Here is a 13,716-nt window from a genome sequence, read left to right as displayed (position 1 = left end):
GACGTAGATACAGAAGGAGAGCAAGGGAGGAGTAAGGACTGAGGTTTTGGGGATATTTTTCTTTTATATAGAATAACTTCTTTTTTAGACATCATCTCCATTTTTCTTTCAAGGTCTGAAGAAGTCCTAATAATGTTTCCTTCCAGAACTAAAAAAACAACGTTGAGTTTGAAACTGAAAGATCAGAGCTGTTGCCACAGCAGCTAGTATTGGCACTTGCAACTTGGAATTTTTGGTGACAGTGGTCTTTCTTACTGCTGAGCCAGTACTTGGGAGCCAAATCAAGTTCAATACAACACCACTTATTCATGTAGGACTTACTGTTTTGGTTTCCTGAATAAACACTCTATGGATATTTAAACAGTGCTGTAGGACAGTAATCTCTGAACATAAAGATCTTCAGAAGGCAATGACTGCAGTCATTATTTGAACTACGGAGTGATTTTTCGCTGTGTGTTATATTGTAATTAACTTAAAAGATGAAAGCTTCAGGGTTTTATCTACCTTCTCTCATCTCGAGCATCACAACACGGTCTGTAGGGTTTTGATTTCATCTCTGTAGATAGAAAGCACTCTACTGTCTGTTATTTAAATCAAAGGCTTAGCTTTTACCCTGACAAATTGAAAATAAAATACAGAGTTAGTATGCTTGAAATTCTTTGATTGTGCTATGAGTGATCTTGCTCTGTCTCAGTTTCTTGTTGTTTTTTTTTTTTTAAAAAAAAAAAGGGTGGTGATGCGAGACCCCAGTTACAGCGTATAGTGCAAGCTGTGATATGTCGTGTAGTTCTGAATACAGTCTTTCCCTTATCTTACCTTGGCTTACAGATGTAATATAGAACTGTGAGAGTTCACTGCTGTATACTCATTATCAAATCGTGAATTTGAAATATTTAGTTGAGCTGGGGTTTTTTATTTTTACTTTTACCTATAAAATTATATATATACAATGTTTATTTTACTTTTTTAGCTTTATCTTTCTCCTTCAAAAGTGTAAAAAAAAAAAGTCAACTCTGCAGAACTTTTCCTTTAGTACTGTTTCATACTTTGTATAATAAATAAAGTTGTGGTTGTGTTTGAAGTACCTATGTAGTACAGACGAAACTGTAAGGTTCTCTAGAGATCCTTCAGTCTGTTACTGTCTTGAAGACCTTTGTGGTAAGCAGAGAAATCGGGGCTGGATCCCGAGGTACACCTGGCAAGGCACTGGTTGAGGAGCAGTTTCAAGCTAGTATTTCAAGTTTAATTTTTTTTTTTTTTTAATTCTGCTGTTAGTGTAACTTAGTCCAGCTTGTGTACAGTGGAAAAGTTACTTGTATTTTAAAAATAACTCTTGTTCTTGCTGCCATGTTAATACTGAACCCAAAGCATCAGTTTTGAGTGGGGTGTATCTATTAGGAAACATGCTAAATAAAAAAATGATAATATTGAGCAAGGTAAACCAGGACAGAATTGCATGTGTATTTCAAAATGTTAGTTCTTTATGTTGGCCTGGTGAAAGATTTCTATTAACAATATAAGGTGTAGTAATGCATTAATTGGGGGGTGGGAGGGATCAAATTTTAAAAGACATGGAAGTAGTTTTTTCTCAGCTCTACCAAAATGCATTTGAAATCATACAGCTTAATTTATAAATTGACTTAATGCCTTTACTAATCTGTTGATAGTCGTGGCCACAGAAGAGGTTGTGACTGCAGAATCTGTGGATGGTGCTATTCAGCAAGTTGTCAGTTCTGGAGGTCAGCAAGTTATTACTATAGTTACAGATGGCATTCAGCTTGGTAATCTGCATTCGATTCCAACCAGTGGAATAGGGCAACCCATCATTGTGACCATGCCAGATGGACAGCAAGGTGAGTCGAAACTTGTACGGTTCGAGCTTGAGGAACTGTTTTAGTTATAGTAATAATAATAAACTGTTAGGTGCAAATAGCTTGGACAATTTTGTGTAATTATCAATTTAAATACATCTTTGAATTCTTATACTGCAAAAGGCTCAGACACACGAGCTACTGCAGTTCAGTGAGTTACCACATGTCAGCTGAGTCTCTGCATTAGGAGAAAGAATGGAAGAATTACTGAACTGTATGGAAGAGAAATGGGACGTTTAAGGGAAAAGTGATAACTACTTGCTTTGCCTTCAATAAGCTCGATTCCTGCAAACTTGTTAGAAAAATTAGAAGATGGAGTAAAAAAAAAGCCTTCTTCCAATACTTATGCTGTTGCCTTGCTGGAAATACTGTGGGGAGGTGGAGCTTGGATTTAGAAATCTGATGCATGAAGCAAGCTATGCAAGTCCCATGGAGTGTGTTCTTAACAGAACAAAAGCCGAATCTTACATGCTTGAGGTTTTAGAGGAGCAATGGCAGAGCCGGTGAAGCCAGGGCCACCATAATTATCCTACTGGGCTATATGTACTTTGTTTGTGGAAGCTGCTAGTGTAGTAAATGCTATTTTGTGACATCCGTGTGTTTTGGGTGGTTTCTTTTAAAGATGCTCTGCCACTACTATTTAGGCAAAAATGATTCCCTCTCTGGTTTCTTCATGAGGACTCCCAGTATGGAGCTTGAAGAGCTGTACACAGGAGACAAATTATTTGGTTCACAGTCTGTCTGGTAACAAGTACAGCTAGTTATCAGAAAGCATGAATGTGTGTAGGTAGTAATTGAAGTGACAGAACATTTATTTGCCAGATGGATGCATGAGTAAATTAGAGTATGAATTTCTTTAGATCCCTAATTTTTTTTCCTCCAAGGTTAATAACTACTGGATTTTCAAATTACCTAAGGTGTTCTAATCAAAATCAAAAGCCAGTTTTGTATTATTTGCTTAAGAAACATTATAAAGGAGATGGTCTGTACCTAAGTTACAGAATTGACAGACTGGTAACTGCTGCAGTTCACTTCCATGTTTGTTTACTCTGTGAAAAATAGCAATGATACTCCAGAGTGACAGCATTGTAGACCTCAGCAACAAAGAATTTTAAAATTCTTTGGTAGCATACAAGCAGCTAAAGTTTTCAGTAAACTTTCCCTGTACTGACTTTATAATGCACTTTATTATATAGTTGTATTTTCATAAGAGAAAGTCTTTGCATTTCATTGCTGTTAATAAAATTACTTAATTATATAGTGAAAATATTGTTTTAAGTAAATTTATTTATATGTACAAATGTATTTTCAGTGTTAACAGTTCCAGCAACAGACATTGCTGAAGAAACTGTGATAAGCGAAGAACCACCAGTGAAGAGACAGTGCATTGAGATTGTTGAAAATCGTGTGGAGTCTGCAGAAATAGAAGTAAGGAGTATATTACGTGATATGTGTTAACCAGAGCGTTCAGCACTGAATATCTGGTTGTGGTTTTTTGTGTTGTTCTAGAGTTTAATTTCTGTGTTACCACAGAATGAAGTGTGTGAAACAATAACTTGTTCAGTCTCCCCTGTTACTGGAATTCATCTTTTACAAAGTTGTTGTAAAAAGAATATAGGAGGGCTGTTTGCTTCATTCTCTGGTCATGCATGTAAAAGTGACACTTATTTCGGTATTTGATAACTTAATTTTTTTGTTTTTCCTTTAAGATCACTAGCTAGTTTTTAAAACTGGGTACCAATACATTATCGAGTAACTTGACTCTACTAGCAGTGAATGAGTGTACTGTACCCTCATCTTTCTGTTACGACCACATGCTTGTCCTGATTGTGAGATCATATTTTTAGCAATGTTTCCTTTCCATTCATTATATCTAGATAACTGTTAATGGAAATGTGAAACAGTAAGATTCTGGGTTTATGAATTTTTATCTGGCCTTTTTTTCTTTTTTTTTTTTTTTTTTTTTTTAATTTTGGAGCAGTTCATCTTTACACCATCCTGTTTGTTTTAAATTATAGTGCAGAAGACCTAACAACATTAAGAGAGCTTTTTATGTATGACAAATAGATGTAGCTATTCAATTTAAAATGATAACTTTTTTTATATTAACCACAATAGGTCAACCATCTCATTCCTTCTTCTGTTGCTTCTAACTGTGCTGACCAGTTTTGGTCAAAAGTTTATGAAAATTGCTGTCTGCCTTGACTAGGCTGTAAGTTCTCATTTTGTCAACTCCATGATATTTCATTTATCAAAGGATGTATTCTCCAACTTCTGTTCCTATTATTGAATTGTGCCTAATTGAATACTTTTTATTGTACAGTATGTGCTATATGTTATCCATGTCTAATAACAATAATTACCACCTTTCATCACTTGCTTTCCCTGTCCCTAAGTTGTCACATCAAATACTTGGCCTTTGCAGCTTTGTGGTCATTACAGATTATCATGACAGTTGAAATTTTCTTGCTGCATTTTTTAAATGTATGACTGTTACAATAAAAGCATTTCTTTTGTTCACACTTTTAAACATCTGCCTGAATTATTCCTAAAGGAAATTACGTTTCCTTGAGTATTTTAATAATTCTGTTAGGTGAAGGAAAAAAAATCTAGATTGGTTAAGGAATAAATCGACCTGTTCCTAATTACAGATAGTTGGTATAACAGTACAAATAATTCTTTTAAGGGGATTACCAGTTTCAATTATATATTTTAACCACATTTCTCAAATATCGAAAGAAGTTGGTTTAAATGAGTTACTTTATCTGTTACTTTTAAGTGCAAGTTTTGATGACTGACTTTGTCCCTGCCTGTACAACTGGAAATGCACGTGCAGACCTCTGCCTCTGTGTGGAGGCCAGTTGACTTCAGGAGCCTTACTGTGGTTCACAGGGGGTATGGTGCTACCTCACTTTGGTCACAGGGACATTAAAGAAGTGCACATAAAGTCGGTTCACTTCAAACTTCATCATCAGAGAAGGTGGTAGATACCTGAATTTGGAGGGAGTGGGACCCCTCCCTTCATTAAAATATTTTTTTAATGTAGAAAACCTTTATTGTTTGGTTTCTTTGCCTCACTAGTGATTCATTCCTTTATTTCATTATGAAGAGCTGATTCAAGGCTAAGAGTGCTTTCTTCAGCTGTTCTAAATTCATAGTGTATGAACAGTTAACTGTAGTTTGGAAGTCTTTAAGTTGAACATTCTCCCATTCATGTGAGGTGGCAAACTTTCCTGTGAAAGTATTGTGAGCAACTAAAGCTGTAGTGGTGTTTTTTGATTTTTCTTTTTTTTTTTTCCCTCTTTTGGGTCTGTTAAGTTCAAACATTTCAGCTCATTTTGAAGAGCGATAGTAGTTTTCCTAAACAGTTTGATATTTTAAACATAGGATTGCAGCAAAAAAAAACCCTCACATAGATACTGTTTTTCATTTTCATGCATAATTCATTAACATACAGTGATTTTTCTTTTCATTCTTGAATTTGACTGTTTTTCTCATGTTGCATGTTTGAAAGGTGACACACATTAGAACCAGGACAATAATTTCATTAGACTAAATAATTGGAAATTAATTGTATTAGTGAATTCATATCCCTGCTTTTTCTGCTGTTAAAAAGAATGCTTGTTTTGGTTATTTTAGTAATGGTTGTCCCTGTTGTCAATATATAGACTGTTCAGAAAAGTTACATATAATGGAGAAAATTCCCTGATAAGATGGGAAATTTCTTAAGAGCACTCAGGATCCTCTAATTTGATTTTTACCTGGGTAGGTTTTTATATTGATACAAAAGGACTTCAGATAATTAGAACACTTTCAGTTGTGTTCTAAAGAATGCCCTAAGAACACTTTCTGGATTTGATGAAATTAATAGACCAGATATAGTCCTCCCTATTCTAGATGTCAAAGTTGAGGAACCAATTTTCACTGTTCAGTCCACTGTAGATCTACATTGCTCCTCCAGAAGCATTGGTTTCTTTCCACTGCCTAGTTAGACAGTATACTTGGCCTCAATTCCTTGACTCATTCTGTTTGCATTAGGACTATGACTGTCTAAAAACTACACCTATTAGTTGCTGGGCTAATCTACATGCTTTGAATTGCTAGTCTGTCTGGTAGATACTGGTTTTAGCTTCTTGTCTCTGCCACTGATACTTTTTTTTTCCTTTTTTTCTCTCTCTTCCTTAATGTGCTATACTCCTTATGGGTACATGGCTCTATTTCTCTCTTCTGTGGGAAATACTCATAAGATGTGGTCCGAGAACCTCTCCACCCCCAAGTGTTTGCAGTCTGCACGCACTCCATAGTAGTGATTGCACCTTGCTTGTTGTAATGCATCACAGAACCACTGGCCGGTGAGCTACTGGTGGATCTTACTCTTCTGCAGCCCAGTAGATAGAGCAGCTTTGCTTCTTGCCAGTAGTAGATTTCTGATGTTTTTTATGTGACAAATTCATGAGATAGATAATGCCCAGCTCAGTATATCCCAGAGCTGAGTGTCCTCAAGAGGGAAGGGTTGCTTTCCCCGTGTAGCAGGATCGACTGTTTTGACTGCTTCCCTGAGAATTGTCTTCAAGCTCTTTTCACCAACTTCCTACTCCATGAGGCTGTTTTACGTAAGCTGTTGGCTCCCCTTAAACTACATAGATAACTTGCAGAAATAGTATGTTTTGGTTGGACTGGTGCTGGAACATCATTGTTGTATTTCAGATCCTTTGAGATGTAGGCTCCACCGTTCATTTAGCATTTGTCAGTCTAGTTGCTACAAGGGTTGGCCGTTCAAAAAGTTGCTTAAAAAGCAGAATTCAAATTCTCAGAGGTGGAAGCTGAAGTTCCTTTTCAAATAAGTAAGCAAGATCAGATGAGCTCTCATTTTATCAGCATATGCTCCAAATGAAGCAAACCCTAGCAAGTCTCCTTCAGCTCTTAAAGCCCTATGTGAAATCAGGTTGCACTTAATGGAGTTTCTTCTGTTCCGTATTATAGCTAGTCTTTATAACCTGTTAATAACATCTCTCCTTCACCTGTTGTTTTTGCTATACAGATGCTGCTGTTAGCAATGATCTGATCACCTATGTCATTATATTCCAGCACATTCAGCACAGCATGTGACTGCTAAATGTAACTGTGACAAGTACTGAGAACAGTAGCAAGTAGAAGGGAGGCAGAGTATTTTGTATTTTCAGGCTCTGACCATGAAAATATGTGAGTGCATCAAAGAGGTGAAGAATAGAGATGCTGTTACGGGGGTGTGGGGGCAGAAACTTCTAACAAGTGTTTGAGGTATTAAATGGGAATGTGATACTGAACTGCTGGGATGGGAATAAGGTGAAAAGGCAACTTATTTTCACTGGGTCTCAGTTTTTGATAAGAGTTTTGTTTTTTTGGGAGATAGCTTGCTTCTCTGACAACCCCCCTCCTGTGGCTACTTAACGACTACAGTGGAAAGAATGATTTGAAATCAAATGCTACATTACTCATAAAAGTATGATGCACTTTAATGAAGTGGTATTTGGTTGAAGATCAAAACAAAACTATTTTCCAAGCAAATTGCTTTTTCAATTGGACTCAGTGCAGCCTCAAGCAAAATGACAGTACCTACGTCACTGGAGATAGAAATACACTCCCCTTAGTTCCTAAGGCAGCTTCATAGGAAGTGGCATTTCCCGTATTATTTTGCTTGGAAACCATTTTATAGCCACCCCCAACAAACTTGTATGCAGGATGGAGCCTTAAGTTACTCCTTTTGAATTGAAAAAGCTTATCTAGCTAAATGCCTGTTAATTCATAAAAATGTGGTGTCCTTGGGGGTGTAATTATACCTCTGGATTGCATAGTATCAATCATTCAGATCACTTCATTGAGAAACCAGTTATGTGTATATTTTGGTTAGTGGGCAGTTGTCACTTTCCAGTGCAAACTGCTGTTAGGTAACAGTTTTTCATTATACTGTCTGATTAGAAATACAACAGAAAGGGACAATCCTGTTAGATTGGATTCCAATTTTAAAAAGTAACAAAGGAATTGAATCATTGGAGAAATGTTAATGTATTATGTTAGTATTTGATCACCATGCTCCCACTTTTTTATTTCACTCTTTTTCCGTGAAGACTTGTTTGGTGTCTTTGCAGCTAAAGAAACTTGGGTTTACTATGTTTACGCTTCAAGCCTTATTGTGGGGAGTTGTCTGGTGTGATAGTTTGTGTCTAATTTACACAGCAGCATTCATATAGGTTTGCCTGAGTAAGAACAGTTTTGCCATGATACCTTAACACTTGAGCTGCATGTAAAGGAAAAGTATTTGCCATTTGAACTTGTATTTGATACATGTTTGACAAAATATTGCTGGTTCTGTTTCTAATAGGAAAGAGAAACTCTTCAGAAACAGCTGGATGAGGCAAACAGAGAAGCACAAAAATATCGTCAGCAGCTTCTAAAGAAAGAACAAGAAGCAGAGGCCTATCGGCAGAAGTTAGAGGCAATGAACCGCCTCCAGACTAATAAAGAAGCTGTTTAATAAAAAATGAACATACTGCAAAGCCTGTTACTTTCAAAAACCTGCAGTACAATCTTGAACTGTACGCTATATAGGTACAGACACAGGATTACATGATAGAGAAGATGCTACAAGTTGATAACTGGACTTATGCCGTGAGCTCTGATGAATTTCTTGTAACATAAAAACTCTGAATTTAGAAATTGTGAAAAGTATTTAAAATTAAATACTGTAAATAGTTGGTTTTTTTACAGTTTCAAAATGAGTTGATAAATCTTTTTGAACGGATCCAGAAACACAAGAAGCCAATGTTTTTGTGAAATTTTTGATTTTAGTATGAATCTAACTTCTGAAAAACAGAACAGTTTTAAGGGTGATGTTGTTGATTTAAGCTGACAACTCGAAAATGAATTATGTGACAAAATGAATTAACAGTTATTTCTACATGGTAACAACCTAAACTTCTCTGAATAAGACATTTCCAAGTGGAAATCTTTGTACAGCTTTAAGTAGTTGTCTCAGATTCTCTGAAAACCATTTTTGGTTTTTTTTTATTTTAGGTGGTGAAATTTTTATATTTAATTTCAGATATATCCAAGTAGATTTACATGTATATGAAGCTAATATTTTTTAAACTTTTCAGTTTGTACATATGCTGCATGTTTTTATAATTTCTACACATACATCTTGCATAGGTATTTTTCAGCAAAGATGAGAAAAATTATGAGAAAAATGTTTAGCCTCTAGGTCATTTGAAGTAAGCTAGCAGCCAGTTTTATTGTGGATGGTATATTTCTTGGAAGAATGTAATTTGTAATTAAAAAGAACAAAAAAAAATCTTAATTTACATATTAGAAGCAATTTAAAATTTGGTAGTGGAGGCATTGAAACTTCACTTTGTGTCTTACAATTTTCCTGAACAAACACTTTAAAGTTCAGTAATGAATAGAAAAGAATGTCTCCACTGGAACACAAATAGTAGTTCTTTTAGAATATTCCTATTGATGTTGTTTCCCCAATAGCCTTGAAATTATTTCAGCGATACATTTTTTTCTAAACGGACTTTTGCATTTTAATTATGCAATTGGACAAGTAATTTTTTTATGTTGTAGTGATGCTCCTGTTACCTAGCATCATTGTTCTTCACTGTGATACTGTGTTTGTGTGCGTCTGTGCAGTGATCTATTATGCTTAGGATTCATATAGCATGTTACATCTTCAGAGCACTGTAAAATCTTTTAAAGAACCCTTACTGTACTGCCTGAGGCAGGTAAGTGAGTGTTATTGTCTCAATTTTATAACTGGTATAAGTGCAACACAGGGGGTGTTAAATGACCGGCCCAAGACCACGTGAATCTGTGGTAGACCTGGGAATAGATCTCAGAAGTTCCTGGCTTCTAGTCCTGTGCTTAGACTGAGCTGCCTTAAGATTGTTCAGTGCTGTGTTACATTAAATTTTGAACTACTGTGCAGATTCCTTTTTTGTAAGATAAAACTCTCTGTGCTTTGCTTTATTGTTCCATGTTTCACTGCTCTTATGGAATTGTTTATATAAACTTAAGCAAAAAGTCTAGTTTACCTATACTGTACACAGAAGAATTACCCTTAAAACTGTACTCTGGCCTACTTTTTCTATTTTACAATTAAATATCTTTTCCACATATATATAGTGTAGAATCAATTCCATTTCAATTGTTTTGCATGCGCATTAGAAGGTCAAAGCTGTGCTGTGTTAGGTATTCAGAAAAATATGAAAAAGCAGTTTTAGGCTTAGAATAACCTTCAGAGGTAGGAGGGAGGAGTGGGGAAAGAATTGCATTATACAATATGAAGTAGAATCTTCCTTCTTCAAACTTTGACTTGAGTTTATAGAATTGGCAGTTAGGAAAAAATCCTAAATATCCTAGTATTGGTATAAATTTGGCAAATTTGATCCCGATTGGCAAATTTGACCCCAAAAAATAATAAAAAATGGAAAATCTGTGGTGGTGGTTTTCAGAAGAATTGTTTTCAAGGATATAATCATGCTTAGCTAGGACTTGAAGCAAGCCTTGTGCAGTGACTAACTGGAAATTGCTATGTTTTAGGTTTTTTTTTTCCAGAAACTACCCAGTATGTCACTAGCAAGTGCAGGAACCGGTTAGTCAAGTTAAATGTGCTGGTTAGGCATTGCTCCAATTGAATTATTCTGTGATCAAAATAATGTTTGTGTCCTCACATCCCACAAACTTAACTACAGTTTAATCTCTGTGAGCTCTTAATAACGATAAGAATTTCAGCGTTAGTCCGAGTAGTGATAGTGGTAATGTTCACGTCCAAATGGAGAATTTCCCACGGTTTTGACGGCACAGACCTTTGTAGCAAACAATGAAAAGAACCCTTTCTATTCATTCTGCTTCCTGTGAGCAAATATTCTATTCCTCATTGTCTGTAACAAAATCCGTCCAAGTGCAGGGTAGCTATAACAAAAATGTATTCATCACCAGCAATATTTACCCTACCTGTAGTTAATTATCACCTATTTTATTCTAGTTCCGAACAGGGCCTGCTGTTTGTTCTCTTCTGCACAGAACGAGAAACTAACCTGATGAAACTGTCACCTTTAAGCAAAGGTGTAGCGTATATGTCACATGGAATATTTATTGTGTAGTTTAGCTCTGAAAACATTGTTAAAAGTATTGCTCCTTATTTGCTGTTCTAAATTGAAATCATAAATGTAATTAGCTACCAGCTTTTTTTGAACAGACGTCCGTATATTAAAGTGATGGATTAGTTACTTGTAATGAGCTAGAATTGCAGTTTTTGAGAACTCTGAGCTCTTTCTGAGTTGGCCCTGTGCTTGATGCCAGAACCTTCTCACCTGCCTTGTTCCCCTTTATGGTAGCCTTTACAGTAAAGCCAAGAGAGGTTCATAAATTGATATTAAGTGTGTGGGCAGCTTGTTAATTTTTTCCTAATGTTTCCAGAGAAATGTGAGATAAAGCAGATGAATATGCAGATAGTATGTTTTTTTCTGCACTTCTTGCACTTCTTCTTTCAATGCCTTTTTTATCAATTTTTTTTTATTTCAGTATATTAATCTGATGTGTGTGTATCAGAGCATCTTTGTCATATCTATGAAACAGTTCTTAAATATCTAATCACAACAGAAACTAGGAAAGGTTTTCACACTGTTCTGCAGAAAGTACGCTGTGGAGAAAAACATAACTTTCCAGAATAATGAAACCGTTTAGGCTGCATTATAGTACGAGGCAGAAAATCAAAGCTGCTCTGACAGCCAGTTCTCTTCTGTATGGTGAGAACAGAGAAACTGCCGTCATGTACCAGAAGAAGGGTCTGCCTAGCCTGGTATCCTGTCTCCAACAGGGCCAGCCCTAAGCAGGAGCCTAGGGTATAGCAAAAATAGGGCAAGCATATATTGTACTATGTAATAATTTCTCTTTCTGGTGCTTAGTCCGTAAGTCCTACCTCTCTCCTTTCCCAGGGCTGCCTGGTATCAGCGTAGAGCAAGTGAGTTCCTTCTGGTGAAGATGATAAGCGCTCAACATTGAGTACAGTGTCAAAGGTCGTGCTGCCAAGGACAGGTCAGGATGTGTTTCCAGGCCCTAAAGCTGCAACGAGGGGGAATCTACATGGCTGTTCTTCCAAACTGAGAACAGTCCAGGTGGAGGACTTTGAGGAATTCTGGAGATACAAGGCCAAATCCCAGTGCTTGTGCATATCATATGTGAGAAAAGCAAGCACAGCGGGGGGAAAAGATGTGTTTTCCCAGTTCAGCAGTCTAGGGTGGTATCAGTGGAGGAACATCACCTGCAGTGTAACCTGGTCTGATCTGGAAGGGCAGGAGATCCACAAAGAGGATCATTGCTGCTTTGTATTGCAGTTCTGGAACTGGCAATAATTGTAATGCCTTTCCTTCTAGCAGCAAGGGACTGACAGCATAGGGACTGAAGACTTGTGGGGATGCAGGTATAACCTCTTCTTGGGAAAACTCAGTCCTACAATTCTTTTTTTTTTAAAAAAAAAAAAAAAAAAGAAAGGAAAAGTACCTGCCTGCAGTGTCAAATTTGTTATGTGCTGGTGCCTTGTTTTAATGACTACTGCTAGCACAGTAGTTTGGTGTGCTAGACTAACATGGCTGCTTTTATTTGTTTTTAGAAGCTCTTGAGCTTTTTCTCTCCCACAAGTCTGATGTTGATGTGTCTTATATTCATGACATGGATTACTGTGAGACTTCTGAAAGATTGTTTGAAAATGGGAAAGGGTTAGCACAGAGGCAGCTCCTCTTAGAGATACACTATCTTACACATCAAAAGAGCACAGATGAGAACATACGAGAGACTGCAAAAGCCCTCGGTTGGGAGGAGTTAGATAAACACTCGCCAATAACCTGCCTACATTAAACCTTTTCCAGAATGCGTGAGTCTGAGAGATAAAGGGAGCTATAAAAGGTGAAGCAGCTAGCGGGGCACCAGACCAAACTGCCCACAGCTCCCGAAAGGTCGTGGCCCAGGTTTGAAGAGGTGCTTTTAGAAGGAATCAGTATGGAGCCTGAGGAGTACAGACGGAGAGGTGAGTGATTCTCTGCTCTTGGAAACAGGGAGCATTTGCTCACGGAGGTCAACTGTTGTAGGGCTGGGAGCGGTACCCAAAATTAGGATAGGCTATATGCTCTCTATTTGCACACATGTCCTTGAGACTTAGATCTGCTGAGACAGACAAAAATGTGTCCCAGGGTTGAGTTTAAATTAATGGATTTAGAGTCAGTGGATGACTTAGGCTTTTTGGTCTTACATTTAAAATACTGTGGGAAAGCTACAAAACTGATTCTGAATAAACTTGTGCTAAGGGGTTATGCACAGTGGCTCTTCCCTGACTGACACCATGAAACTTCAGTGGTACTGGCACAGTTCTGGAGATGGGGAGCGAACTTTGGTCCCAGGGCTGGAGGAGATTGGCTAAAAAGTGGAGAAAAGGTGTGGTGCTGCGCATCCTTTTTCAGAGGATGCAAAAGGGGGTATGCTATGGTAACAGGGAAGCATGGGGCATTATGAAAATTTAATTTCTGTGAAATGCACTTTCAGTTAATTTGTAGGCAAGAAAATCTGTCTATCCTCTCAGTAATCAAACAGTCTGTACTTGTACCATGATTGTATTCTAAAGGTACATTTGAACTATTCAATGACAACACTGAAATAACCCTGTGAATCTGTTCTGTCCCCGTGAAGCCTGTTCTAGAAGCCGTGTCCCTACGTTATTAGCTGGTACAAGTAGGGTATAGGAGGAAGGTTAGTTCCTGTGGCTATCCTGGGAGCAGTATTCCAAGCCCTGTCCAATGTTAATGACAGATTG

General features: G+C 37.1%; 2 protein-coding genes across 11 annotated transcripts in view; both read left to right on the top strand.

Annotated features, from left to right (window-relative positions):
* Positions 1-12,937, top strand: part of GABPB1 (GA binding protein transcription factor subunit beta 1) — a 27,706-nt gene extending 14,769 nt beyond the window's left edge. For 7 of the 8 annotated variants that reach the window (XM_075159994.1, XM_075159990.1, XM_075159995.1 and 4 more), the window contains exons 7-9: positions 1,668-1,853; positions 3,184-3,299; positions 8,233-10,027. In XM_075159994.1, coding sequence (XP_075016095.1) covers positions 1,668-1,853; positions 3,184-3,299; positions 8,233-8,385 — 455 coding nt within the window. In that variant the 3' untranslated portion in view covers positions 8,386-10,027. Of the gene's footprint in view, positions 1-1,667; positions 1,854-3,183; positions 3,300-8,232; positions 10,028-11,848 lie in introns of those variants that run through there. The other variant, XR_012675221.1, reaches the window with a different exon arrangement.
* Positions 12,828-13,716, top strand: part of HDC (histidine decarboxylase) — a 12,465-nt gene continuing 11,576 nt past the window's right edge. For all 3 annotated transcript variants that reach the window (XM_075159987.1, XM_075159985.1, XM_075159986.1), the window contains exon 1: positions 12,828-12,936. In XM_075159987.1, the coding sequence (XP_075016088.1) occupies positions 12,909-12,936 (28 nt within the window). In that variant the 5' untranslated portion in view covers positions 12,828-12,908. The remainder of the gene's footprint in view (positions 12,937-13,716) is intronic.

Source organism: Calonectris borealis, chromosome 11 (genome assembly GCF_964195595.1).
Source record: "Calonectris borealis chromosome 11, bCalBor7.hap1.2, whole genome shotgun sequence".
In the NCBI taxonomy this organism is placed as follows: domain Eukaryota; kingdom Metazoa; phylum Chordata; class Aves; order Procellariiformes; family Procellariidae; genus Calonectris; species Calonectris borealis.
This window is presented reverse-complemented; position numbering and strand designations above follow the sequence as displayed.